Source organism: Mesoplodon bidens (genome assembly GCF_964165515.1).
Source record: "Mesoplodon bidens genome assembly, chromosome: 3".
NCBI lineage: Eukaryota > Metazoa > Chordata > Mammalia > Artiodactyla > Ziphiidae > Mesoplodon > Mesoplodon bidens.
The window spans coordinates 92,923,192-92,948,455 of NC_138178.1; the positions used below are offsets into that span (position 1 = coordinate 92,923,192).

Genomic DNA, 25,264 nt, shown 5'->3' on the forward strand with positions numbered 1-25,264 from the left:
CTCCAGAAAAGAGGTTAATGGACACTAGGAAAAAAATTCTTTAGGAAAGGTGCTCTGGGATGCCTTAATGGTTCCTTGGAAGCACCTCAGATGTTGATGAGGGACGGAAGAGAAAGAAGGCTGAGTGGGCAGTACTTAGACCTCAGCTGCTCACTTACTTAAACTGTAGTAGTTTCAGCTGATCTGTTTTTAAAGTTAGAATTGTGCATTAAATTTTTTAAAAAAGGTTTCTTTGGGGGGGTGGTGGTGTGATAAATTGGGAGATTGGGATTGACATATATACACTAATATGTATAAAATGGATAACTAATAAGAACCTGCTGTATAAAAAAATTTTTTTTAAGTTATTATAAAAAATTTTTTTAAAGAAAGGTTTCTTAAGAAACAAACATCATGACGGAAAGGCAATGAATGCGTTCCTTGGCTACAATGGTACCAGTTATAAATCCTTTGGTTTAGGACTTTTTCATTTAAGAGTTTACTGTTCCACCTTAAAAAAAAAAAGATGCTAAATCCAAGCCTCTTAAAAATAGAAGCATATGTTTAGATTAACTGATATAGCTAAAAATCAGCCAAAGCCAGAATTTTACCGTGGGATTTACTACTTAAACTGGTATAAATGGCAAAAAAAAGAACCTAGTAAAATGACTTTTAAGTGGCTATTACAAAAAACACAAATAAAACTTTTTCTTACTGATTATTTGGCTAGGTAAAGTTTCCACTCACACAATTTTAGTTTTTGCTTTTCTATAAACAAAAACAAAGTAGTATATGGCTATAACATTGGTTTCTGATTTATTCCACATGATACATTAACGAGGAAGTTTTGAAATCACAAAAGCAAAGGAGAGATTTTAAGAAAGCAGTGGCTCCTTTCTTAATAGGATCATGTGAGGATTCATGTTTGGCAAACCTAGAATTGGATCTTAGACCTTAATCATCAATGCTACAGAAAGGGTACTATATGTTTAATTAATCAATCTATTTAGTTATTAATAAGCCATGTTAAATCCTTCCTGGAACAAGGTGGGATACACATTATTTAGTACTACTTTTTTATTTTTGGTTGCATCGGGTCTTAGTTGCGACACACGGGATCTTCGTTGAGGCATGCGGGAGCTTTCCTTGCAGTGCGCGGGCTTCTCTCTAGTTGTGGCGTGCAGGTTTTCTCTTCTCTAGTTGTGGAGCACAGGCTCCAGGGCACGTGGGCTCTGTAGTTGTGGCGCTCAGGTTCCAGAGTGCGTGGGCTCTGTAGTTTGCAGCACGTGGGTTCTCTAGTTGAGGCACACGAGCTCAGTAGTTGTGATGTGCGCTTAATTGCCCCGTGGCATGTGGGATCTTAGTTCCCTGACCAGGGATCGAACCCGCATCCCCTGCACTGGAAGGCAGATTCTTTACCACTGGACCACCAGGGAAGTCCCTGATATATACATTATTTAAATGAATATTTATAAATAATTTCTGTTTAGTAAAAAACCCATTTACATGTATTCTTTTTTAATAATATGGGTCTCAGGCAAAATTCTGAAGCAGAGTAATAGCAACCAATCAAAATAAATAACATATAAGTTTATCAGAAAGTTAACCAGAAATATTAATAGAAGTAATATAAGATAAGTGAGGCTTTTATCAGGATGTTAGACTGTAAAAAAGGTCAAAGATTGAGGGCTGGAATTCTAATGTCACTAAATAATAAGACACTGTCCTTCTGAGAGTCTTAGCACAGAAGCACTGAGTTGGGACAGACTTGTGGGCTCTTGGTCTAGCAAGGGATATACACATGCTCCAACCTCCTCAACCTTAAGAAATAATATTTGAAATTCCTTCAACTTCTGAGAATTCTTCCTTCAACTAGATATAAGGGGCATACGATGCAAACGAATTGTTTTAACATGATATTGTGAATGAGGTTCAATTAAAGCATAGTTTATGAATAAAGAATCAGACTGGTTATCAAACCCTTCTCCCTTTAAGATGACTGGATCTTTGATGTTCTTCCAATATCAAGAGGAAAAGGTACAAAAAGCTCACTTGAATTGTCACATTTATTTTCAAATGGATTGGGGAAAAAAACTCTGCACTTCTTTTTCATGCAGTTTTGACATGTTCTGCATGTTTATAAAGCAGTGATTTTTATATGCTGTTGATTTCATATCTTCATCCTGGTGATAGTTCCAAGTCTCTTTCAGCACCTCTACTCCCGGTAATAATGCCTTCTGCTTGCTCAAGATCCTGCCACATGCTGTTACCCTGGAGCTTCTCCCACTGAGTTGTAAAACCCTTAAAGACACCTGTTTTTAAGGGCATTGTCAGGCAGCTGAGTGTCTAATAAAAACAACAATGGTTTTAATCTAATTTGTCTTCCTTCAAAGTGTCTTACATTTTAAATTTATATCCCACCTTGTTCCAAATGGCATTTAAGATGACTTACATTGGCAATTAATTCCTCAATTTGGTAGTGGCCTAAATCATGGGGAATCCAAAATCATTAGAAGCAATATTTCAACAGAGGAAATATTAATTCTGGAACCAGAAAGGAGTAGGAAAACTTAACAGAAGAAAGGAAGCTGAAATCAAAGTCTATGTATTTAGCCTGAATTCCCTTACCTTTGATCAGAACTAGAATGCAGCAATTCTCTACAAAGATCAACCTATTTAAAACTTCGTAAGAAACTTTAGGGGTGTTTTTACTTTTATAATCTTAAATGTTTTTTTAGCAAAAACTTAGTATCAGAGCCATTAGTCAAAGGGTGGTATTATAAATTAAGATCCTTTCGTCAATCCATCTTCTGGCAGACAGCACTCATCAAGAACAAATTCACTTTACATTACACACCACAGCACAGCTTTTAAGAGTCTCTACCATTCACAAAATCCATGCACATGCACAGAAAAGCCATTTGAAGCATCACCTTTAGATAGCAGGTTAACAGCCCAAATTGCGCCACAAGACTGCATCTTAAAGTTCCCTTTGATCAGTTACTGAGCTCAGCTTCTGATGTTAAATCTTCATTTTTAGTAAGCATATTAGAAAGGAAGAGATTAGGTGAGAGAATGAAATTCAGAAAACAGTGAATGCCAATCAAACAGAACAGAAACAGGTTTAGTTTTCAAAGCATAATGCATTTAAATTCCTGCCTGGTTTCATAGAAACAACCAACATCTGAGAATCTAGATAAAAAGAAAAACATGAAAACTATTTAAACCAGAGCATACTTCGTTTTTCTTAAGAATGTCTGAATGATGATATTCTGTCCTAAAATTATGAAAATTAACATGAAGAGAAGGCAAATACTTTGTATCTCCAGTGAGTAGGATGGAGGAAGCACTCAAATGTTGACTAAAATACAGTAATTCAATATTTATTTTAACTAATCAGAGTTGAATATTTACATCTTAATATGACATAAGATTCAATAGTATAAAACCTGTAGTACCAATTTTCAACTTCTCTAGTAAGTGGTCCAGAAATACCAACCTGTCTTCAAACTACGTGCCAATATGTTTGACATTTTAAGCACAGAATGAAGAGAGGCAGGTTAAGACAGAGGAATACTTTGTCTGACAATGGTTAAACAGGCAGTTTACTATTCTGAGACTTCCCATTTTAAACCTGCCTCTTTTTAAACTCGTTAATTAGAATTACGACTTATCAAAGTTACTGACAAAGGGACTTCCCTGGAGGTTCAGTGGTTAGGACTCGGCGCTTTCACTGCCGGGGTGCCTGGGTTTGATCTCTGGTAGGGAACTAAGATCCCGCAAGCAGTGTGACGTGGCCGAAACAACAAAACAAAACAAAACAAAACAAAACAAAAAAACTCCAAAGTTACTGACAAAGATATAGGATTTTTAATAAGGATCTGTTCTATTTTGCTTTTAGGATTCAAATAGTAGCAAGCTAAAAGAATGACATTTATTCACAATTTTAAAGTTTAATCCTGGTAGTCTGTTTTCAAATTCTAGTAGTCCTTTAAAAAGAATTAGCTAAAATTAAAATTCACTTCTAGTATAGGGTTCTGTTAAGTGAAGCTATTTCCATGTCTTATTAGAAAAAGATCTGCTGATATGGCTTTAATGAATACTACTAAAAAAAGAAATCTCAAAGAACAAATCTACTCAAGACATTTTCTATATAGTAATACATCTAACAAAAGCAACAACAAAAAGGTTCATTCTCTTCTTGCCAGTCAGGCAATGTAGCATACAGTTAAAAACTCGGGCTCTGCCTGGTTTTGAATCTCAGCTCTTCCACTTGTTAGTGTAGCCTCCTTATGCCTGTTTCCCCATATGTAAAATGGTGATAATAAGAGGAACTATCTCATATTAAGGGTATTGTAAGGATTAAATTTAAAGTGCTCAGGATAGTAAGAGCCTAAATTAATATACAGGCTCACAACTCTCATGCAAACCTTTGGATGTGAGACATTTTGAGCAGTACCACACAATCACATACATCAATATTTCTGCAGTGAAACAGATGAACATTTATGCTAAGTGTAATAAAGACTATTAAATAGCTTCAGTTCAGGTTACATCTTGTAGCCTAATTAATAAGTTGTGGCACTACATTCCGAAAAAAACAAACCTTTGGCTTGCAGAGTTTTTTAGATTTCTAAATGGCAGATAAGAGACTGTGGACCTGAGTTGTTATTGCTAGTACCAGAATTAGTACTAGCTTTATACAGAAGACTAAGATACCGTCTCTGCCTTTGAGAAGCTCATGTTATGGCTATTTATATGATAAGCCTAACTGAAACACAGATTAGCAGATTAAGCTTAGAAAGATCACGCCCCTGGCAGGAAGGAAAATAGATAAAGCTGAAGACAAGAGATACCATAGAGGGCAAGGACTCAATGGTGTAAAGGAGAGATGGATGGAAGGGAGGCAATTAAAATCAGAATCTGTAAAGTGAAACACTACTCTCTCCTCTTCAGAGAACAAGTGTTCTGTTATAGGAGCCCCTTGATTCCAACTGTTAAGAAGTGCTTTCTTCTCTTGACCCACTAGGAAAGGGCTCTGCTGAGGTTAGAGGCTGATGACGGACTGCTTCAGGACCATACTCTACCTTCTCTCTCAGACTGTCCAAGAAAACCCTGCCTATGCTTGTCTGGGTACACAAAGAAAAATAAAATTAATACTTATGTAGCTCCATTTCCCACTTTCTATGATATCAGACCACCTTATTCACTGCTCTTCCTACTCATCAGAGATAATTTGCTCTAGGTTCTAGGGAGGACTTCCTCTTCCTTGCTCTTCTCTTAATATGTATCTCAATGAAGTTCATTTACTTTTTTCCCCTGAACTCTTCCAAGAGGGTGCATAGAACATAGGAGAAAAGTGCAAGTAAGTTTGCAAAACATAGTTAAAAAAAGAGTTTAGATTAAAAAAAAATCTGTGCATTTCTAACTTGTTTGCTGAAAGTAATCTTCTAAACCCTGATTTGCAGGTCATAGTTATTAAAATATGCACTTTTGGAGAGTCAACCAAGGTCTAAACAGGTCAACAGACTTGTCTTTCTTAGCTTCTTATGCCCAAAACAAACACTAAAGTTGACCAACAAGTAATTTAACTCTATTTTCTCCAGTAGAAATGGCACAGAGAATGTTGTCACATGAAAACACTTATCTGAAATCATGACAGAGCAAAACCCCCTCCATTCCTAACTACTTTGAGGAGTAAAAAAATGCTGAGAGTCTGTAAACCTTCGTATCTCATTTTTGGTTTACCACACCAGCTGAGACAACTGGATGGAAGCAGTAATGCTTACAAAGCTCTTTAAAAATGAATACTCTCAGCAGAAAGGATAGTCATTCAATCTCCAGACAATGTCATTTCAGCCAAAGGTAAAGTTCAAAGTTGCTTTGTTAATGACTCCTCATCTTTGTCTGAATACATGTACTTTTGTCAACACCATGGAGTTTGTTTTACCCAAGATTAAATAGAGAATTTAAATGTTAATAATAAAGTCACTAAAAAGAATGAATTCCTTTCTGTCAAGTTTAATCTCATACACTATACACAAATAATTTGAAGACTTTTCATCTCCTAGTTTACTAGAGGCTTCAAATCTTCAGAGTCTTCTTTGATGTTTCCTTCCTCATGTTTGATATACAATCAGTTGATTTAAAGTGAATTTTTTTCACTTACATTTTTCTCTCTAATCTTGATGATAAAGTTATACCCCACAGGCCTAGTTTACAAAAGGTTCCTAACTAGTCTCTTGGTGTGCGGTTATATACTCCACTCCAATCAATCAACCCCTTAGGCTGGCATTCAAAGTTCCTCTATTGTCTACTTATGTATTATTTTCCACTTCTCATCTATATGAATCATGTAGTACAGTTAAGTCAAGCTCCTCTGTAATCTTTATTTAAATTAAATCTTCCACAGGAAATGTCTTCCCACTTCTTTCATGTCCATCCAGATCTTTCTAATCATTCAGAGCCCAACTCAAGTCCTATCTCTCCTATAAGATGGTCTCCAAACCAACCTTTATCAGTTCTATACCTTTAGCCTCAGTTGATATCACATGATCTAGCACTAGATTTATATAGTTCTTACTTTTTGCTATTCTTTCTCATATACCCAACCACATGGTAAGTCTTTTGAAGCCAGGATCCAAGTCTTTTATTCCCTTGACCTTCCCCCATGTGCCTACCACAGAACATATATTTTATTTGAAAGGAAAAGACACTAATTCTATCCTGCTCTGTATTACCCAGATGTATATTTCCTAACCTTTTCTTGTATTATTAAAAAATGAAATTGGGACTTGATCAAAAGATTGATCAAATTTAAGCGATCGTTTGCAGTGAACATGCCCATTTATACAAAAAGTTTGATCTGACTGAATGAGAAACAGCTTCAGTTGATCTAACCAAGTTCCTTATTTAGGACCTGTCATACTTATTGGGAGGTGGGGAGGGGTGTGCTCTCACTTTAGATTTATTTGAAAAAGGTCTTGATTTATCAACTCACCTATTACAGGGGCATACACAAAGGCCACAGCACTTGTTTAGTTCTGTTAAAGTCTTCTCTGCTTCTCTCATGTCTTTGTTTATTTGGTCCATGCCTTCTTCTACGCGTTTTAGTTGTTCTAAGAATAAGTTGTGGAAGTTACATTTTGTGTTACATTCACGGTGCCAACCAGAAAACGCCATTATGATGGAACAGCAAAAACTTTAACCTCGAATCCACCAATAACCCATCACAGTGACTGTATCAGGGCCAGATGGTATTACAGACTGTCCAGAATGAAAATAGTCTTTCACATACTGATCCTGGGGCACCTGGCCTCTGACTGTGGAAAGATTTGTTCTAAAGAAATTTGTATAATAGGAGCATGTGAGGATTGGTTTAGAGATCACTTCTGCAACCAAATTAAGTATACTTTGACTAGACCAGATCCCCAGCATTTCTATTATTGGATAGGCTCAAAACCTGAAGGCTGTCATACGATTAATAAAAACTAGACCAGATTGCTCAGGGCCAAATCAAACAGAATGTTTCCAAGCCTGCCTGAATCTGACCTATTTAAGGACTTAACTTGATTTCTGAAAATGATGCAAAAATATCATAATGTCTAGTTCACATATGACCAATACACACAATAAGCCCTGCTACATAATAAATACTTGGTATACAATGGGGTATTGTGGCCCCCACCTCAAATAGGCAACAAACATGATATAATTCAAATCAGCAGAAAAGAAGTAAAATATCACTCTTATCTTGCAAAGGGAAGGTACTCCCAAAGGCTTAATTAATTTTATACATGGCTGATTTGAAAAGGCTTTCTGGCATCCTAAATCAAATCAAGAATTTCTGCCAATGACTGCAACTCACCCCCTTGTTCATCCAGCGTAGTGATAGTCTTGATTCCTGCATCCTGAGACTAAAAGAAGGGAAAAACGCTGAGAGCACAGCAAAATAAAAACAAAACAGAAACAGAACCTACAAGGTCTGAAAAACAGCAAGAGAGAATCATTAGAAACTTAAGTTTCTCAGAGGACTAGAGCTACTGAGGAAACTAATCTCCCCAAACCAATACACTTTAACATATTAACCCCCCAAAATAAGTCACAGACTCATGGTGAATTGTCTTCCCTGTCATATTCCAATACTATCAATTAGAAAAACATAAAAGGCCCATTACTGCATGGTTTGACAATTTCAGCAATTGCTGGTTTCAAATAATAAAGCTTATTGATACAATACCCTTCTGATTCTTAATAGTAATTCCAGCCTGTGCTATCAGAATCCCTTCTATACAGTTTCTATACTTAACTTGATGATTAAACACTTTCTTACCTCAATGGCTAAACCCAGGATTCTCCTTGTACTTTCCAGAGACTAGGAAAAAACACAAGAGTTTCAGCATTCTACAACAATCCACACCCCCTGCCCAAAATCTGAACATAGGCCATATTCATAATGCTACTCTGTTTTTAAAGATTGCCAGCCCAGGGCTTCCCTGGTGGCGCAGTGGTTGAGAGTCCGCCTGCCGATGCAGGGGACGCGGGTTCGTGCCCCGGTCCGGGAAGATCCCACATGCCGTGGAGCGGCTGGGCCCATGAGCCATGGCCACTGGGCCTGTGCTCCGCAACGGAAGAGGCCACAGCGTTGAGAGGCCCATGTACAGCAAAAAAAAAAAAAAAGATTGCCAGCCCATCCACCTCTCCCTTTAAAACAAACAAAAAAAGCTTATTACTATAATTTGGTTATTTTCTTCCTACCAGATGGTCCTTAAGAGAAAATTTGGAAGGTGAAGTTAATGGAATTTATAAAAAATTTAATGTAAGCAGAAATCTAGGTATATTACACAGATATTAGAAAATTCTATTAAAATTAAATGTCAGAATTCCTCAAATCTAGAATATCTTTGTTGTAAGTAACTGTTCAGTAATGACTAAAAAAAAAAATCATACAAATTGTTTTCACTTTTTTAGCTTTTTGATGAGTTGAAAAAATAAGGAGCTAGTAACGGTGCTCTAGAGCAAATGCATTCTTTGATATAAAGAGACTAGGAAGAAGCCAAAATGGTCTTCTAAGAAAGTCCTCTCATCCTTCCACTGTGAAAACTGAAAGAGAATTAATTACTTATTCCAAGTAAAACCTTTACCTCATCAGTAACCTGGTTAGCCCTCAGCTGAATTTCTTCTGCTGACAGATTATCCATGATGAATTAAAACTTGATAGGTGGAGAAACTGAAATGTGGATATCCTGTAAGAATAAGGACACAAAAAACAAGTTTGTTTGAGCAAAGAGTGTATATTTATGGAATTTAGGATACTTGGAAAACATGGTAAAATAGCCTATCTTTATCCCTATCTATTTATCTGTCTATCTATCTATCTATATTTCAGGTGAAGAAATTAAGGCTGAGAGATGGTAAGTAAATGCTTAAATGCTAGTTATTACCAGAGGTGAAACTAAAACTCAGGTTTCAGGACTTCCAGTGAAGCACTGTTTCTAATAGGAAAGTGGTCCTTCTACTTTGAGAAGGAAGGCATTACTAGAAGACAAGCTTCAAGAAACTATTAAAATGAATTCCTGGTTGTACAATGTTCTTTATGGAAAAGCAATAAGGTGAAGAAGTTGAAGTTAGGTAGTGTTCCATTAGTAAAGTAACAAATTCAAAGTCGTGTGCCTGCAGAGCACAGGAAACATTCTAAAAATGTGTCAGTTGTCCAGGCTACTCATTGGAAAAAATGAAATACTTTCATTCTTAACAAGAAAAGGATAATGTTGATACAAAGGGCTCAGAAAAGACCTAGTTTTTATTAAGAGTAGACGCTCCCTTTCCAATTACTGTATGGTCTGTTATTTTAGTGAAGTCCCTAAGAAACTGTATAATTATTCTTCTATACTTAGTAACTTAGTAACTCATAGTAACTCAGGAAGTGATCTCACAGACATTCAAACTGAAACATAAAACATTTAATAGGTGAAGATTCCAAGAGTCCTGCCCTCTAATATTAACAGCGATACACTGTTGTATAGTATTCTTCTTTGAGCAGTCATGTGGAGTAATAAGCACTGTGTGACATACCTAGGTTGTTTTCTTTTTATTACATTTGCTAGCTTTGTTATTAAAAATTTGAAAACCAATTTTACCAAAGCCCTTTGTCAATGACACATATAAAAGTGTGGTTCACATTCTGGATTTATCCCCAGGGGACATGTGGCAATGTCTGGAGAATTTTTTGATTGCCAGGAGTTGGGGGGGGGGCGGTAAGGAGGAGTAACGTTACTGGCATCTAGTTGGTAGAGGCCAGGGATACTGCTAAACCTCCTATAATGCTCCTTGTGACCGTCCCACAACAAGAATTATCTGGCCCAAAATGTCAAAGTGCTCAGGTTGAGAAATCCTGCCATGGAGTACACTCACTGACGAGCAGGGAACTTTGTTAACTTCTTAGCACTGAACACTTGGAGGGAAAGGATTTTATTATATCTTTGCACCTCTAACACCTAACAGGATCTGACAGTCCGTACCCCAATACATGTGTGCTGAATGAGCAAAGAAGTAGAAGAACAAGATGTACGCTCATTTAAGTGGATCTTAGAAACAAAGCTACATGTAAGAGCAGCGCAAAGCCTTCACATAAACACTAGAACCACAAACCAAAAATTGCCATTACATGTGTATGATTTAGAATGGCCTGCTGGTCACATACAGATCTTTTTAGTCACATCCGTAGCTAACCAACACTTTTATTAAAACCATCTAAACAAAAAGCGGCAATATCCCATTCCTAGGACAGGAAGGCATTACATTTAGAGCCTTGTTTATAATTCTACTGTCATTGCTAACCATTTCAGGATTTAATTAAGATTTTGAGCCTTGATTAAAGACATTAATGCTCATAAAACTACTGTTATTAAAATTGTTAAATTAAAAGTTGCAAATTTAATCTCATAGCTTGTATGCCATAGTAGGACTGTGGCTCTGCCAAAAGGTTCATATACTAAGATACATAATCAAGATATAAAGGTCTCTCTTAAATTAAGAACTGATCATTCAGTAGATATAGGCATAAACAGAACCACATGCTTTATTACCTTGCTAATCCTTTATGAGACTTTAGCTTTAGTCACACATATGATTATGCTACAGTTTCTCTTCTGTCAATCTTTCATAGTTGTAATTATAAAAAGAAAAGGAAGTTGCTTTGTACCCTCCCACCGTTTTTGTACGCTTTTCCTTTCTATAATATCTCCATCTGCCTGCCCAGGCAGTCTCGTGCTTTCCCACACAAGGTACCTTTCAAAGCCTGTCCTTCCTAGGCGGTATGCTCCAAAGTTATCTATCCCTCTCACATGAAACTCCTAAATGCCCCACAGAGCAGAAAGTGTTAAGAAAAGCAATACACACTAATCAGTTAGTACCTGGAAATGACATCCCGATTAGGTTTTCCGATATAGTATACTATGGGTAGGAAGATATTTTGGGAGTAAGGAAGCTCAGATCTCTCAAATTGTATAATTTTGTAATTCTACTCCTAGAAGTGATTCTTGCCAATTACAAGTCAATATTTGTTATTCTCCTAGTAAATATGAGCAAAACTTATGTAAGTTCAAAGAGAGGCTTGAATGTAAAACTCACCTCTGTCAAACTTAAAGATTCCAAGAGTCCTTGCCTTTAATTATCAAAAAGGCAGATTAAAAAAAAAAAGGCAGATATAGCTGGGAAGCAGATGTGAAGAGTCACTCCTGGCATAGCAGTGGTGCCATTTTTTAGGACACACCTTTTAAGTGAACTCGAAGTGCTGCCTAGTACTTCTTTTTTTTCCTCCCTGAGCAGATGACACACAAAACAAGAAACAGACTTCTGTAAAGTTCTCACATGTTTGGCATGCTGATATCAGGACAGAGCTGCCTAAGACTTCTCTACTCTGGATTTTTGAGGATGTTGAGCACATGATTATAGTAAATGGGAGTAAGTGAGACAAAGCAGAATTTTAAGGGGAAGGCCAAAGAGAGACAAAGAATAATACTCCCTAGGCTCTTTTAGCCTTTACTAAACTGCCCAGAAGTGTCAGGCAGGGTGCAAGCTAGAACTAGCTATATAGCTTTACTCATATTTATTATCTCCAGAAGTTTTTCTCATGGAGTCAGGAAAGGCTATCCAGAATGGTAGAGTAAAGAGAATTAGAGAAGGGGGAGGGGAAGGAAAAATGAAACATCATTTGACACAAAGATCCCATTAAACTTACTTTTCCTAGGTATAACCCAATAGATTAAATATCTGTGTCATTTTCCCAATGCTCCTGGGAACTTACGCTATATGTGCGACTTGGAGATGAAAATGCAAGATTTTTCTCAGTGCTTTTACACCTTATTTCCCTTACTATGGTTCCTTTGGGCTTACTAGCAGACTCCTAGTTACCTGTCTTAATTTCTTTTCTATTATAAACCTTGGGGGGAGAGGGGAGGAAGAAATGTTCACTGAGCATGTACTATGTATCATATAACCATCTAAGTTATTTATATATGTCATTATGTCTGTTATACCACTTTATAGGTGGGGAAACTAAGGCTCAGTTTAAGTAAGTAATTTGCCCAAGGTGACTGAGTAAAGAGCAGATTTATTATTCAAGGCTGGATCAACTCTGAAACCAAGGCTAGCTCATGGTCTGGTAAATTGTCTTACTGTTGGATGTACCGCCCCTTAATAAGATATGAGAACTGTTGAATATAAGAATATAGGCTAAGCACTCTACTTGATGGCTCATTTCAAAATTTCAGATACTTTCTATAGTAATACCATGAAATCTTATCTCTTCCATAGACTCAAAGATGGTTAAACCGAAGGAAGAACTAGAAAGACCAGAGTAATCATGGCTTTCATCTGTTTTATAATAATTTAGAACCTGAAAAATATCTACATTAATTTAGAAAATGAAAATAATACTACTGGGAAGAAGGAATACAAAGTAAAAAGGACTCAGAACTTAATCAACAGGAGAGCCACATGTCTTCATTGATAAAAATGGAGGGATACTCAGGAAGTAATGAAGAAATAGCACTTTAAATCACTGATTCCTGACAAGACCAATATAAGAATGATTTTATAAAGTATTAACTCAGTTTATACAGGAAGGCAAGGATTTTGTGTTAAAATATTCTACCATTAGTTTCCTGCCTATTCCTTCTCTTAAAACATAGTTAATCACAATGTAAGTTGCTCTATCAGTTACACTCATACAGTTATTACTGTACTCTTTAGCAGTTTGATAAAATGTGCAATTCTCTTTGGCATATTTTGATTAGACTTTCATGGTAACTAAAGTATTTACAACAAGTAGAAACTTCTGTTCAGAGCAGGCTAGCACAGTGGTGAGTAGTGGGAGCTCCAGCATCCAAATTCTGGCCCCAAAAATGTATTTGTTGTGTGACCCTGGGCAAGCTACCTATCCCCACTAAAGTTCAGAGTCTGCATTTGTAAGATAAGAGATAACAGATCTATTTCAAAGGCTTTTCTGGTGAAGATTAAAAAAGATGATCCATACAAAGTGCTTAGCACAGTGCCTGAAGCATAGCTGGTATTCAAGTGTTAGCCATTATTTCAATACCATTAGGGAAGGAGAAATAGTAGGCAAAACAAAAGTAAAGTAACAATGTTAAATATGAGTGATATCAATGTAAATGCAACTGAAAATAATCACTACTAAATATTAACTGTTCCATCTGAAGACTACATTTGAATATTAAAGTTGATGATACTGTATAGGCTATACTATTTTCATGCCAGTCATGAGGCTTGTGGTTCTCCCACTTAATCAATCAGCTCATGGAAGTGATGTTGGTCCATGAAGGTTACCTCTCAGTACTGGTTAATTAAACTTCACTGCTTGTTATCAAAAAACAAAAAAAATCCATCAAGATGGAGAACTAAACCAAGTTTCCGGTTGACAGATACTTATCTAGACAAATATATATAACTTTGCATGTCTAAAAAATTAAAGACTGCCCTTAAATGATTCTTTTTTTCTGGCTAAAGCCGGCAACCACAAAAGGGCTCAGGTTATGAAGGTTAGTATATTATACAGTGAACAAAGGAGACTTTAAAAAAAATCAAATATGTGCTATAATTACCAGAGGGTTAAAATATGGGCAGAAAAAAGTCTGGAAGGGAATCATCAAAATATAACCAATGGCTGTTGTGGTATAGTAGAATTAAGAGAGATTTTTCTTCTTTTTCCAATTTTCCAAATAGTTTGCAATGTACTACTTTTAAATTTCATACATTTATTTTTATTGTAAAATATGATAGTTTATGACAACGAAGAAAAGAGATTTATAAGGTTGGAGAAAACAAGGACAAGGAATAAATTCTAGACCCTAATTCATAAGCATAATATCAATTCTTAGCCTTTCCTGAGACAGATCTTCCAGTTGGCACATATTCACAGTAAGTGTAAATCTGTGGAAACATTTCTATCCACTAATTGATGATCACCCACCCCAACCATAAAAGTATAGAAATAATACAGTGGAAAAATTTGTCCTAAACTGCTAAAAGTTGTTTAGAGAAAAGGCCCTTGCTATGGTTTGGCTGGGAAACATACTTCACATGATGTGGCAGGAGTGGGTTCTAATGGAGTCTGAATAAGTTCTTAGTACTTTCATGGCAAAATACTAAGAAGTGGATAAAAGAGGATCCCATAAAGAAGCAGAGAACGTAGCTGTAACTGAGAATTTACAACAGCTCCATCCTGGAGTACAGTCAATCTTCTGTCATAGTCCCTCACATCCAGTGTATTCTTGTTCTCTAACTTTTCTACTGACATTCAGCACCGTCAGGGATTCAAAGAAAATGTTATGAAATGAGAAGCCATTTAAATGAAAGTCTGGGACTTCCCAGTTGGCGCAGAAGTTAAGACTCCACGCTCCCAATGCAGGGGGCCCGGGTTTGATCCCTGGTCAGGGAACTAGATCCCACATGCATGCCGCAACTAAGAGTTTGCATGCCGCAACTAAGGAGGCTGCTGGCTGCATCTAAGACCTGGCGCAACCAAAAATAAATACATAAATTAATTAATAAATAAATGGAAGTCTGTAGGATTTGCTTTAAAATAATTCGAAGTTGGGACTACTTCCCTGGTGGTCCAGTGGTTAAGACTCCACACTTCCACTGCAGGGGAAGCAGGTCCAATTGCTGCTCGGGGAGCTAAGATCCCATATGCTATGTGGTGAAAAAACAAACAAACAACAAAGGTGGGGAAATGGGTGGGAGTATAGAGGATGCAAAGAATGGCCATGATTGCTGAAGCTGGGTGAATAATACATGGAGGGTCATTATGCTACTTTCTCAACTTTTTATTATGAAAAAATTTAAAAATATACAAAAAATATTTTAAATGGTAGCTAACTTTTTAATAATCCTTACTCACCATTTTGAAAGTCTAGATAGTGGGTAGGGGATTGAGAGGACTCTAACTACAATAGTTGATATTTATAAAGCATTATACATGCAAGACACTATTCTAAGAAATATTAAAAAATATAAATACACACACACATTCATTTAATCCTTACAACACTGTCTTAGTACATTAAGGCTTCAATAACAAAATACCACAGACTGGGTATTTTAAAAGTTCTTGTAAGGGCCCTCTTTATGATTTAAAGCACCCTCACATGGTGGGAGGGGCTAGGAGCTCTCTGGAGTCTCTTTTATAAGAGACTAATCCCATTAATGAGGGTTTCACCCTCATGGTTTAAGCACCACCCAAAGGTTCTACCTAATAACACCATCACATCCAGCATTACGATTTTAACATATGAATTTTGGAGGGGAGGACGTACAAACATTCGACCCTAGCAAACACTGTTTAATCCCACATTTTACAGATGTACAAACTAAGGAACAGTGAGGTTAAGCAACTTTTGCAAGTAGAGCCAGGATGAAACCCAGGAAGAGTGCTCTAGAGCATGTGTTTTCAATTACTGTTATGCATACTAGATGGAGAGTAAAGAACCACATTATCAAGTCATTCAAATCTGTAGCAGCTTTGCCCAAAGAAAAGTACAGTTGGTAAAGAACCACATTATCAAGTCATTCAAATCTGTAGCAGCTTTGCCCAAAGAAAAGTACAGTTGGTAAAGAACCACATTATCAAGTCATTCAAATCTGTAGCAGCTTTGCCCAAAGAAAAGTACAGTTGACCCTTGAACAATGCAGGGGTTACGTTAGTACTGTAGTAGGTATTTATTGGAAAAAAAAAAATCTGAGTGTAAGTGTATCCACCCAGTTTAAACCCACCTTGTTCAAGGGTCAACCTGTATACACATGAAGTCCCTGTGAGACAGGAAGGGGGCTGGGCACAACCTTTAAAAGAATGGCATTGTCACTGAGGACACAACATAAACTGGTTACATAAACTGGTTAGGTCCAAGATGGCGGAAGAGTCGACTTCCACTAGACCTTGGGCCTCAGTATACGCTCATCATAATACATCAGCAAGCTAAATGACACACCCACAGGTGCCATGACAGTTCCGAGGCGGACCATAAAAGGCCAAAAAGTGGGTGGTGGCCCAGTTCCTGGAAATCCCTGCCCCTTTCCCAAAATAGCTGGAATAATCTTCCCACTCATTAGCCTACGAAATTACCCACCCCTATAAAAATTGACAACCCCGTACCTTGGGGCCCTCGCCTTCTGAGATGGCCCACACTTTGTCTATGGAGTGTGTATCTCTCCCTGAATAAACCTTCTTTCACTTTACTATGGCGCTCTTGAATTCTTTCCTACGCCAAGCCAAGAACCCACACTCAGCGACCCTCCCAGCGACTCACCTGAGAGCTGGGACATGACTGTAAGGCCAATTGGCCCGAGGCAGGGGAACGCAATCAGATTCACAGGTTGCATCAGACCGAAACTCTCCAGACCACCCAGTTCCAGGAACTGACCTGGGGGCTTTCCACCCGGCCCAGCCTTCCCGCCTTTCGAGGGGCGGGACTAGCGGTCCCAAGACTGATGTAACCGGCACCAGATATTGCCACGAGACCCGAAGAGACCACCAAATAAGGAATACCCTGCGCCCTCCCAGATTCACCACACCCCTTTCCCTTCTTCCCCTATAAAGTCTTGCCCAACCCTCGCCCGGGTGCGACTTCTCTGGCCCCTTTCTCTCGGACCAGTGAACCTCGCCTGGGAGCGCCCCCTAATAAAGCTCACTTGAAGCTTTCCTCTGTTTCGCGATGCCGTCTGTTAAGATCCGACCTTACAATGACCATCCTCTCGAGTCCCACTTTCTTTCCTGCAACGCCTGCCTCCTGTTTTTCCAAGTTGCAAGTCTAACTCCATGCTTAAAGCACATTTTAGAGCAGTGATTCCCAGCCTTGGCTACATGTTATAATCACCTGATGAGCCTTTATAAATTTGGAGGCCAAGGCTGCAGCCCACACTAATTAAATAAGAATCTCTGCGGGTGGGAGCCAGGCATCAGTCAGTTTTAAAACTCTCCAGGTGATTCCAACGTGTGGCCAAGGTTGAAAACCACTGTTTCAGATAAAAGTTTTCATTTTTTAATATACAAACAAGTACTAATGGATGATATTCTCCCTGTTACAATTCTGGTACCTAATGGAGGAAAAACATAGATAGAGGTTAACGACACAGGACAAGAACAACTTAGGCTTCGAAAAGTTAAACACAGAACTACCATGGGATCTAGCAATTTAATTCCTACATATATTAGAAATGAAAACATATATCCACACAAAAACTTGTACACCAATATTAAGCATTATTCGTAATAATCAAAAAGTAGGCAAAAGCCGAGAGGGGGATGAAGATGGCAGAGTAGAATGACGTGGAGCTCAGCCTCCCCAACAAACACATCAAAAACACAGCTACAGGGCTTCCCTGGTGGCCCAGTGGTTGAGACTCCGCCTGCCGATGCAGGGGATGCGGGTTCTTGCCCCGGTCCGGGAGCGGCTGGGCCCGTGGGCCGTGGCCGCTGGGCCTGCACGTCCGGAGCCTGTGCTCCGCGGCGGGAGAGGCCACGGCGGTGAGAGGCCCGCGTACCGCAAAAAAAAAAAACCCAAAAAACAAACAAAAAAAAACACAAAAAAACCCCCACATATACAAGTGGAACAATTCTCAGGGAAAACTGCTGGGAACTGACAGAAGAACTCCTATACAACCAAAGCTACAAGAGAGATCTCCACTTAACGGAGTAGGATAGAAAAAAGGCATCAGGTCAGGATCTGCAACCTTGGGAGGGATCTGGAAGGAAGAGAAGGTCTGCACCAGCAGACTCTCACCCTGGGGAACAAGCAGGTCAAGCAACAATCTGGGCATCCCAGTCCTGGGGTCCTGCGCAAAGAAGAAAAGCCCTGTTGGCTCCTGGGAGAACCACTATGACAGTATGAAGGGCTAGAGAAGAATAGATTCTACTTGGGAGGAGTGCACATGTGCTGGCCTACCAACAATCAGGGAGAAGAGAGCCTTGCACTGGTAGCTGCCCTGTCCCTGCAGATCCTGAGTTCAAAGGTGGTAATAAAAATGCTAATTGAATTAAGAAAGATTATCAATAGAAATGCAGGTCACTGTTACAAAGATCTAGAAACTATAAAAATGAACCAGTCAAAAACAGATAATTCGGGCTTCCCTGGTGGTGCAGTGGTTGAGAGTCCGCCTGCCGATGCAGGGGACACGGGTTCGTGCCCCGGTCTGGGAAGATCCCACATGCCGCGGAGCGGCTGGGCTCGTGAGCCATGGCCGCTGAGCCTGCGCTTCCAGAGCCTGTGCCCCGCAATGGGAGAGGCCACAACACTGAGAGGCCCGCGTACCGCCAAAAAAAAAAAAAAAAGAAAGAGCAGAAAAAAAACCCAGATAATTCAATTGCTGAGATAAAAAGCAATCTGGAAGCAATGAACAGCTGACTAAATGTCACAAAAATAAGTGATTTGGAAGACAGAATAATGGAAATAACCCAGTCAGAACAAACAGAACATACAACTCAATAACAAGAACAAAAAACAACCCAATTAGAAAATGGGCAGGGACTTCCCTGGTGGTGCAGTGGTTAAGACTCTGCACTCCTGCTGCGTGCCGCAACTACTGAAGCCCGCGCGCCTAGAGTCCACGCTCCACAACAAGAGAAGCCACCACAATGAGAAGCCCCTGCACAACAAAGAATAGTCTCCACTCACGGCAACTAGAGAAAGCCGATGTGCAGCGACAAAGACCCAATGCAGCCAAAAATAAATAAATAAAATAATTTTTTTAAAAATTAAAAAAAAAAGACTCCACACTCCCAATGCAGGGGGCCCAGGGTTCGATCCCTGGTCAGGGAACTAGATATCACATGCATGACGCAACTAAGAGTGAGCATGCCGCAACTAAGGAGCCTGCCTGCTGCAACTAAGATCCAGTGCAACCAAATAAATTAAAAAAAAAAAAAAAAAAAAAAGGGCAGAAAGGACTTCCCTGGTGGCCCAGGGGTTAAGAATCCACCTTCCAGTGCAGGGGATGTGGGTTCGATCCCTGGTTGGGGAACTAAGATCTCACATGCTGTGGGGCAACTAAGCCTGCTCATTCTAGAGCCTGTGCGCCACAACCAGACAGCCCACATGCCACAACTACTGAGCCTGTGCACCACAACTAGAAAGAAGCCCACATGCCTCAACGAAAGATCCCACACGGGTCAAGGAAGATCCTTTGTGCTGCAACTAAGACCTGATGTAGCCAAACAAATAAATATTAAAAAAAAAAATGGGCAGAATATCTAAATAGACATTTCTCCAAAGAAGACATACAGATGGCCAACAGGCACATGAAAAGATGCTCAGCATCACTGACTATTAGAGAAATGCAAATGGAAACTACAATGAGGTATCACTCACACTGGTCAGAATGGCCATCATCAAAAAGTCTATAAATGGGCTTCCCTGGTGGCGCAGTGGTTGAGAGTCCGCCTGCCGATGCAGGGGACACGGGTTCGTGCCCCGATCCGGGAAGATCCCACATCCCACATGCCGCGGAGCGGCTAGGCCCGTGAGCCATGGCCACTGAGCCTGCGCATCCAGAGCCTGTGCTCCGCAAGGGGAGAGGCCACAACAGTGAGAGGCCCGCGTACCGCAAAAAAATAAAAATAAAAATAAAAAAGGCTACACTAAAAACTATGTACAGTTTAAAAACTAAAGGCCAAAAATGTGAAGGTCCACCCTATCTTAAATTACATGGAATAAAATGTTTAAACATTTTTACAGGTGATTTTTTTTTAAAAATTAATTTATTTATTTTATTTATTTATTTTTTACCGTGTTTGGTCTTTGCTGCTGCATGTGGGCTTTCACTAGTTGCGGCGAGCGGGGGCTACTCTTCGTTGCAGTGTGTGGGTCTCTCATCGCAGTGGCTTCTCTTGTTGCAGAGCACAGGCTCTAGGCACACGGGCTTCAGTAGTTGTGGCTCACGGGCTCTAGAGCGCAGGCTCAGTTGTGGCACACGGGCTTAGTTGCTCTGCAGCATGTGGGATCTTCCCCAACCAGGGCTCGAACCCGTGTCCCTTGCATTGGCAGGCAAATTCTTACCCACTTCGCCACCAAGGAAGCCCTTTACAGGTGATTTTTATTTGTCTTATACAATAATGTATTTTCTAAATTTTCTGTAAAAATCACTTTAACATTAGAAAAGTTACAAACACACTGGTTTTGTAGACAGATTTCAGAACACTCTAGAAGTTTGTTAACAGCAAAAGTCTATGCTATAACTACAAACCTTTGATTGATAATGAAAAACTCTAAAAGATAAAAAATGTTGTAAGCTCCAATGACAAAAGAAAAATTGATATAATAGTATTTTTCAAGCCCAGGTTATCTATGGGCATTTCAATTCTTACTCCTATACAATTAAAATTTACTTGACCACTATTTAAGAAAATAAAATGCTGATTTAAAAAAATCAAAACTCTCAAAAGATAATGTAATACATACAAGAAAAATTTAAATATCCCTATTCTTTGGCCTTTCCCACTTTTATCAATTTAGAAGAAAATCACAGATACAGGCAAAAATACATTTGTCCCAGTATTATTTATAGTGTTAAAAACATTGAAGTGGTCTAAATAACCAGTAATAGAGATTTGACTGAAAAATTATTGTATAACTACATGATGGAATGTTATTCAGCCATTAAAAGTTATTTTTGAAGATGTGATATTCTTCCATATTTAATTTTGATCAAATACATATACATGGTTTGAGACATCAAACAGTTCTACACCAATAAATAGCAGTTCCCCTGACCTTCCTCTTCCCCCAAACCAACTCCTGCTCCCAGGACCCTAGAGGCAAAATTTTCAACAGTATTAGTTATTTTAGTGCTTAACTCCCAACTTCTAAATCATGCTTATAGTGTTGTTTCTTGATATTTGTCAATTTTGGGTATCATCCACTGACTTTCTACAGTGAAGATATTTAGCTCTTACACCTTCCCATCCCCTCCTAGTTTTGATGTTTATCCTCACATTATAGACTGGCTGGCTTATTAAATTCTTGGCTGGAAATCATAAGTTCTAAAGCAGTGAAGACGTATATTTATTCACCTTTGTCTATCCCACTCAAATGTAGATGACCATAAAATCCTTCCAAGAATACTTCTATTAATCCCAAGGAACCCAGGGTTCCATGGAACACCATTTGGAAAACACCAGCCTACAGAAATTTCTGCTTAATTAACCAATTAAGTGTGAACAAAGTTTCTGTTTAATTCTCATCTCAGAGAATTATCTCTAAAGAGAAACCTCAGAGATCATCTAGTCCAACTTTTTTATGCTAAGAGAATAAAATGCAACTCTTAGGCTTTCTTTACACAGTCGTTACTGGAGAAGTGGCAGGGGTTGGGTATACTTCTTGGAACAGACTTGATGATAGCTGAGAAAGAGAAAGCAGAGGAGTGTGGTCATAAGAGGGCAAGTGAGACCGAGGTCCAGCTGAAGAGGAAAACTATAGGCCAGGGCTGTCAGAACAGAATTGATAAAAACTACCATGTAGCTATGGTGACCTCCCCAAGGGAGCTGAAAACTTCCTTCTGCTGACAGAGAGCAAGGAGGAGTCAGCAGCCTACCTAGTCTGAAGGTGTGGAAGAAAGGAACCCTGGTCCTAGAATTCATCTCTCTCAATACATTCCACAAACATTTTTCAAGCATCTACTATCAAATAAGGGAACATATTTTGATGCCAAGAAAATTACCTTTGTTTCTTTTGCAATGTTTATTTTATGCTACCTGCCTCCAAATATATATAGTTTTCCTTTTCACTTAAGTTTTCTAATTGTTTTATGCACATAAATTCTGCCTCTCTACAAGACTACTGTCTTCCTAGCCTGAGGCTAAGACCATCTGAAATACTGTCAAGGCCTAGTTGGGTTGAATATGATTTCAGTTATAATTCTCCTGTGACTAAACTTTCTACATCCAGATAAGGTGAGATAATTTAATAAATTGTGTTGAATGAGCATAATGTAGTGGTTCATAACACAGACTCTGAGGTCAGATCGACCCCGAGTTCATCCTAGCTCTGGTACCTGGGCAATTTACTTAACATATTCAAGTCTCAGTTTCCTCATTCGTTAGGATTACAGTTCTACCTCTCAGGGTTGTTTCAGAAATAAAATTAGTTAAGGTATATAAAGTGCTTAGCACAGTGCCTAGCACAGAGCAAAGGCTCATGAAATGACAATTACTAATGAACTGCGCATTTTCACTCATGTTATTTGTTATGTTCTCTGTGGTATCTGACTCCTGGTATCAAAATGTTTGAGAAGCTAATCAGAAAGTTTCCAGGTAAACTTAGAATCAGAGCCAAAACACTTGGATGGTTGGGGTGAATATTTTATTCAGGCTATTGGAAGCCTTGCCAATCATTCCTAACTCACACGTGGTATCTCATGTTGTGAGTTATTAGGTGCCATTCCAGGCGCCTAATAAAGTACTAGTATATGCACAATACACCTAAGCAGCTCTTTTTTGAAGACTCTTAAACATGAGTAATGGAGAATAAATGGAAAGAATAGAAAAAAGGATTACAGAGAACGAAGGAGAAATTCAGATATGAACCGTCACTTACTGCATAAAAGAATTTAGTTTCTCTTTAGAAATATGTTTCATTCTTAGATTCCATTTTTAATATGGAACATTAAAAGTGTTCGCACACAAAGAAAGAAGAAAGGAAGGAAGAAAAAATGTTCACACTTATACTCACAAAGTACAGGTACATGGTATTCCAAAATACTCTAAACATTCTAGGTTAGGCCAAAAAGAATACATGCTCTGATTAGGAAATTTAATTGTTCCTGAAAGCATTTAGATGAGATGAGAGTCTTATTTATGTTAGGGTTCATTTCTTCCTTCTACTTCCCCCTATAGGAACAACTTTAGCAATTCTTATACCAAAGCCCCAAAGCTATGCAAATATAAGAAGTACACCTCTGAATCATACCTATTAAATACCTTGGTTTCAAAGACCGCTGAAGCACAAGAATCAAGACAGAAATCATACTACTGAGGGAGAAAGTACCACTAAAGATCACTAACCAAAAAGATCAAAATTACACTTCAGTTTTACAGAAGCACCTATTATAACTTAATTGCTTGATGTCCAACACCTAGTTTTCAAGTACTGCTCAGCCTTGGAAATTCTGCAATTCTACTCTAAGTGATCAGGATATAATCTTGGGGAGGAAGATCTAGGTGTGATTATAATTAATTACATTGACCACGTCTAAAGGAAAGGCCGTGAGAACAGAAAAGGGATGATCTATATGAAAGATAAGGAGGCTCAAGAATGCAGCAGTCATTCCCCAGGGAAGAGAAAGACGCAGTCTGGCAGACATAAGTATGGTATCTGCCAGGGAAATACCAAGTGTGAGGTGGGGAGGACTGGCATGGCTTTACCTTGCCTGAGAGAAATATTCACCTAAACCATCCAAGTATTTTGGCCCTAATTCCAAGTTTACTTAGATGCTTTCTGGTAAGTTTCTCAAATATTCTGATGGGAAGAGTCAGGTGCCACAGGCAGAAAACATAAGCATTCAGATCCCTGGAAAGGAATATCCCCCACAGCAGATTGAATGGCATTCTTGTTTATATAAAAAGCAATATGGTGTAGTGGTTAAGTGGCCAGAATTTGGAGGCATAATGGTTTCAAATCATGACTATTGCTTACTTAACTTCTCTGTTCTTCAGTTTTCTCATTAAATGAGAATATAATGCTTACTTCAAGTGTTGTTATAAGGATTGAGTTAATTTATACAAAGCATTTAGAACCCTGCTAGAATGTAATGCTAACTAAAACTATTATAATTTTTCATAATAATTATTAAATACCTCTCAGGATTGTGATTTGGGAATCAAAGCACAATCAACTCTAAGAAAATTGTGATTTTGGACTATTAAAGAAGTGCCACAGGGAATTCCCTAGTGGTCCAGTGGTTAGGATTCGGTGCTTTCACTGCTGGGGCCCGGGTTCAATCCCTGGTCAGGGAACTAAGACCCCATGAGCTACACCACACCGCCAAAAGGAAAAAAAAAAAGAAGTGCCACAACGTAGTCATGCAGGAATATAACGTGTGTATGTATGTGCCTGTGTACAGAGGAGGCAGGATGGCTTTAAAAAGCAGGTAGGGGGCTTCCCTGGTGGCGCAGCGGTTGAGAGTCCGCCTGCCGATGCAGGGACACGGGTTCGTGCCCCGATGGCCACTGAGCCTGCGCGTCCGGAGCCTGTGCTCCGCAACAGGAGAGGCCACAACAGTGAGAGGTCCGCGTACCGCAAAAAAAAAAAAAAAAAAAAAGGCAGGTAGGAGAGAGGTTATGAAGGGCTTATATCCTATACCAAGAAGTTTGGATTTTATTTTATAAGTATCAAGAGGCAGTCTAAAGGTAATCTCAATTGTCAAACCTTGTTAAAATAAATGTTAAGATTTTAAGATGAGGGAATTCTAGAAAAACATAGTGAACAGTGATTTAAATATTTTAGTAGCGATTCAACCTAAACTGAAATCAAAACCAAAATGTCAGTGACTTAAAGGACTGCAAATGGAATCCCATCTCCACCCCCCAATATTACAAAAAGAACAGTGGATGCTGTTTCCTGGCTCCACAATCCACTTCCTCCAATTGTTAGAGGCACTGGATCCATCTGTTCCAAGCCTCTACCCGCCCAAGACAAAGAAAAAACCAGTCCTTGTCATCTACTTCTCTGTCAATCTACAGAGCTGGAAACAAAATATGGCACTGGAATAAAAAGTT

At 38.8% G+C, this 25,264-nt stretch overlaps 1 protein-coding gene across 2 annotated transcripts in view; it reads right to left on the reverse strand.

The window, feature by feature from the left end:
- Positions 1-25,264, reverse strand: part of SNAP23 (synaptosome associated protein 23) — a 31,907-nt gene that overhangs the window by 4,381 nt on the left and 2,262 nt on the right. For both annotated transcript variants that reach the window (XM_081229031.1, XM_081229032.1), the window contains exons 2-5: positions 9,123-9,224; positions 8,312-8,353; positions 7,847-7,895; positions 6,980-7,097 (exon numbers count right to left, since the gene is read on the reverse strand). In XM_081229031.1, coding sequence (XP_081085157.1) covers positions 6,980-7,097; positions 7,847-7,895; positions 8,312-8,353; positions 9,123-9,179 — 266 coding nt within the window. In that variant the 5' untranslated portion in view covers positions 9,180-9,224. The remainder of the gene's footprint in view (positions 1-6,979; positions 7,098-7,846; positions 7,896-8,311; positions 8,354-9,122; positions 9,225-25,264) is intronic.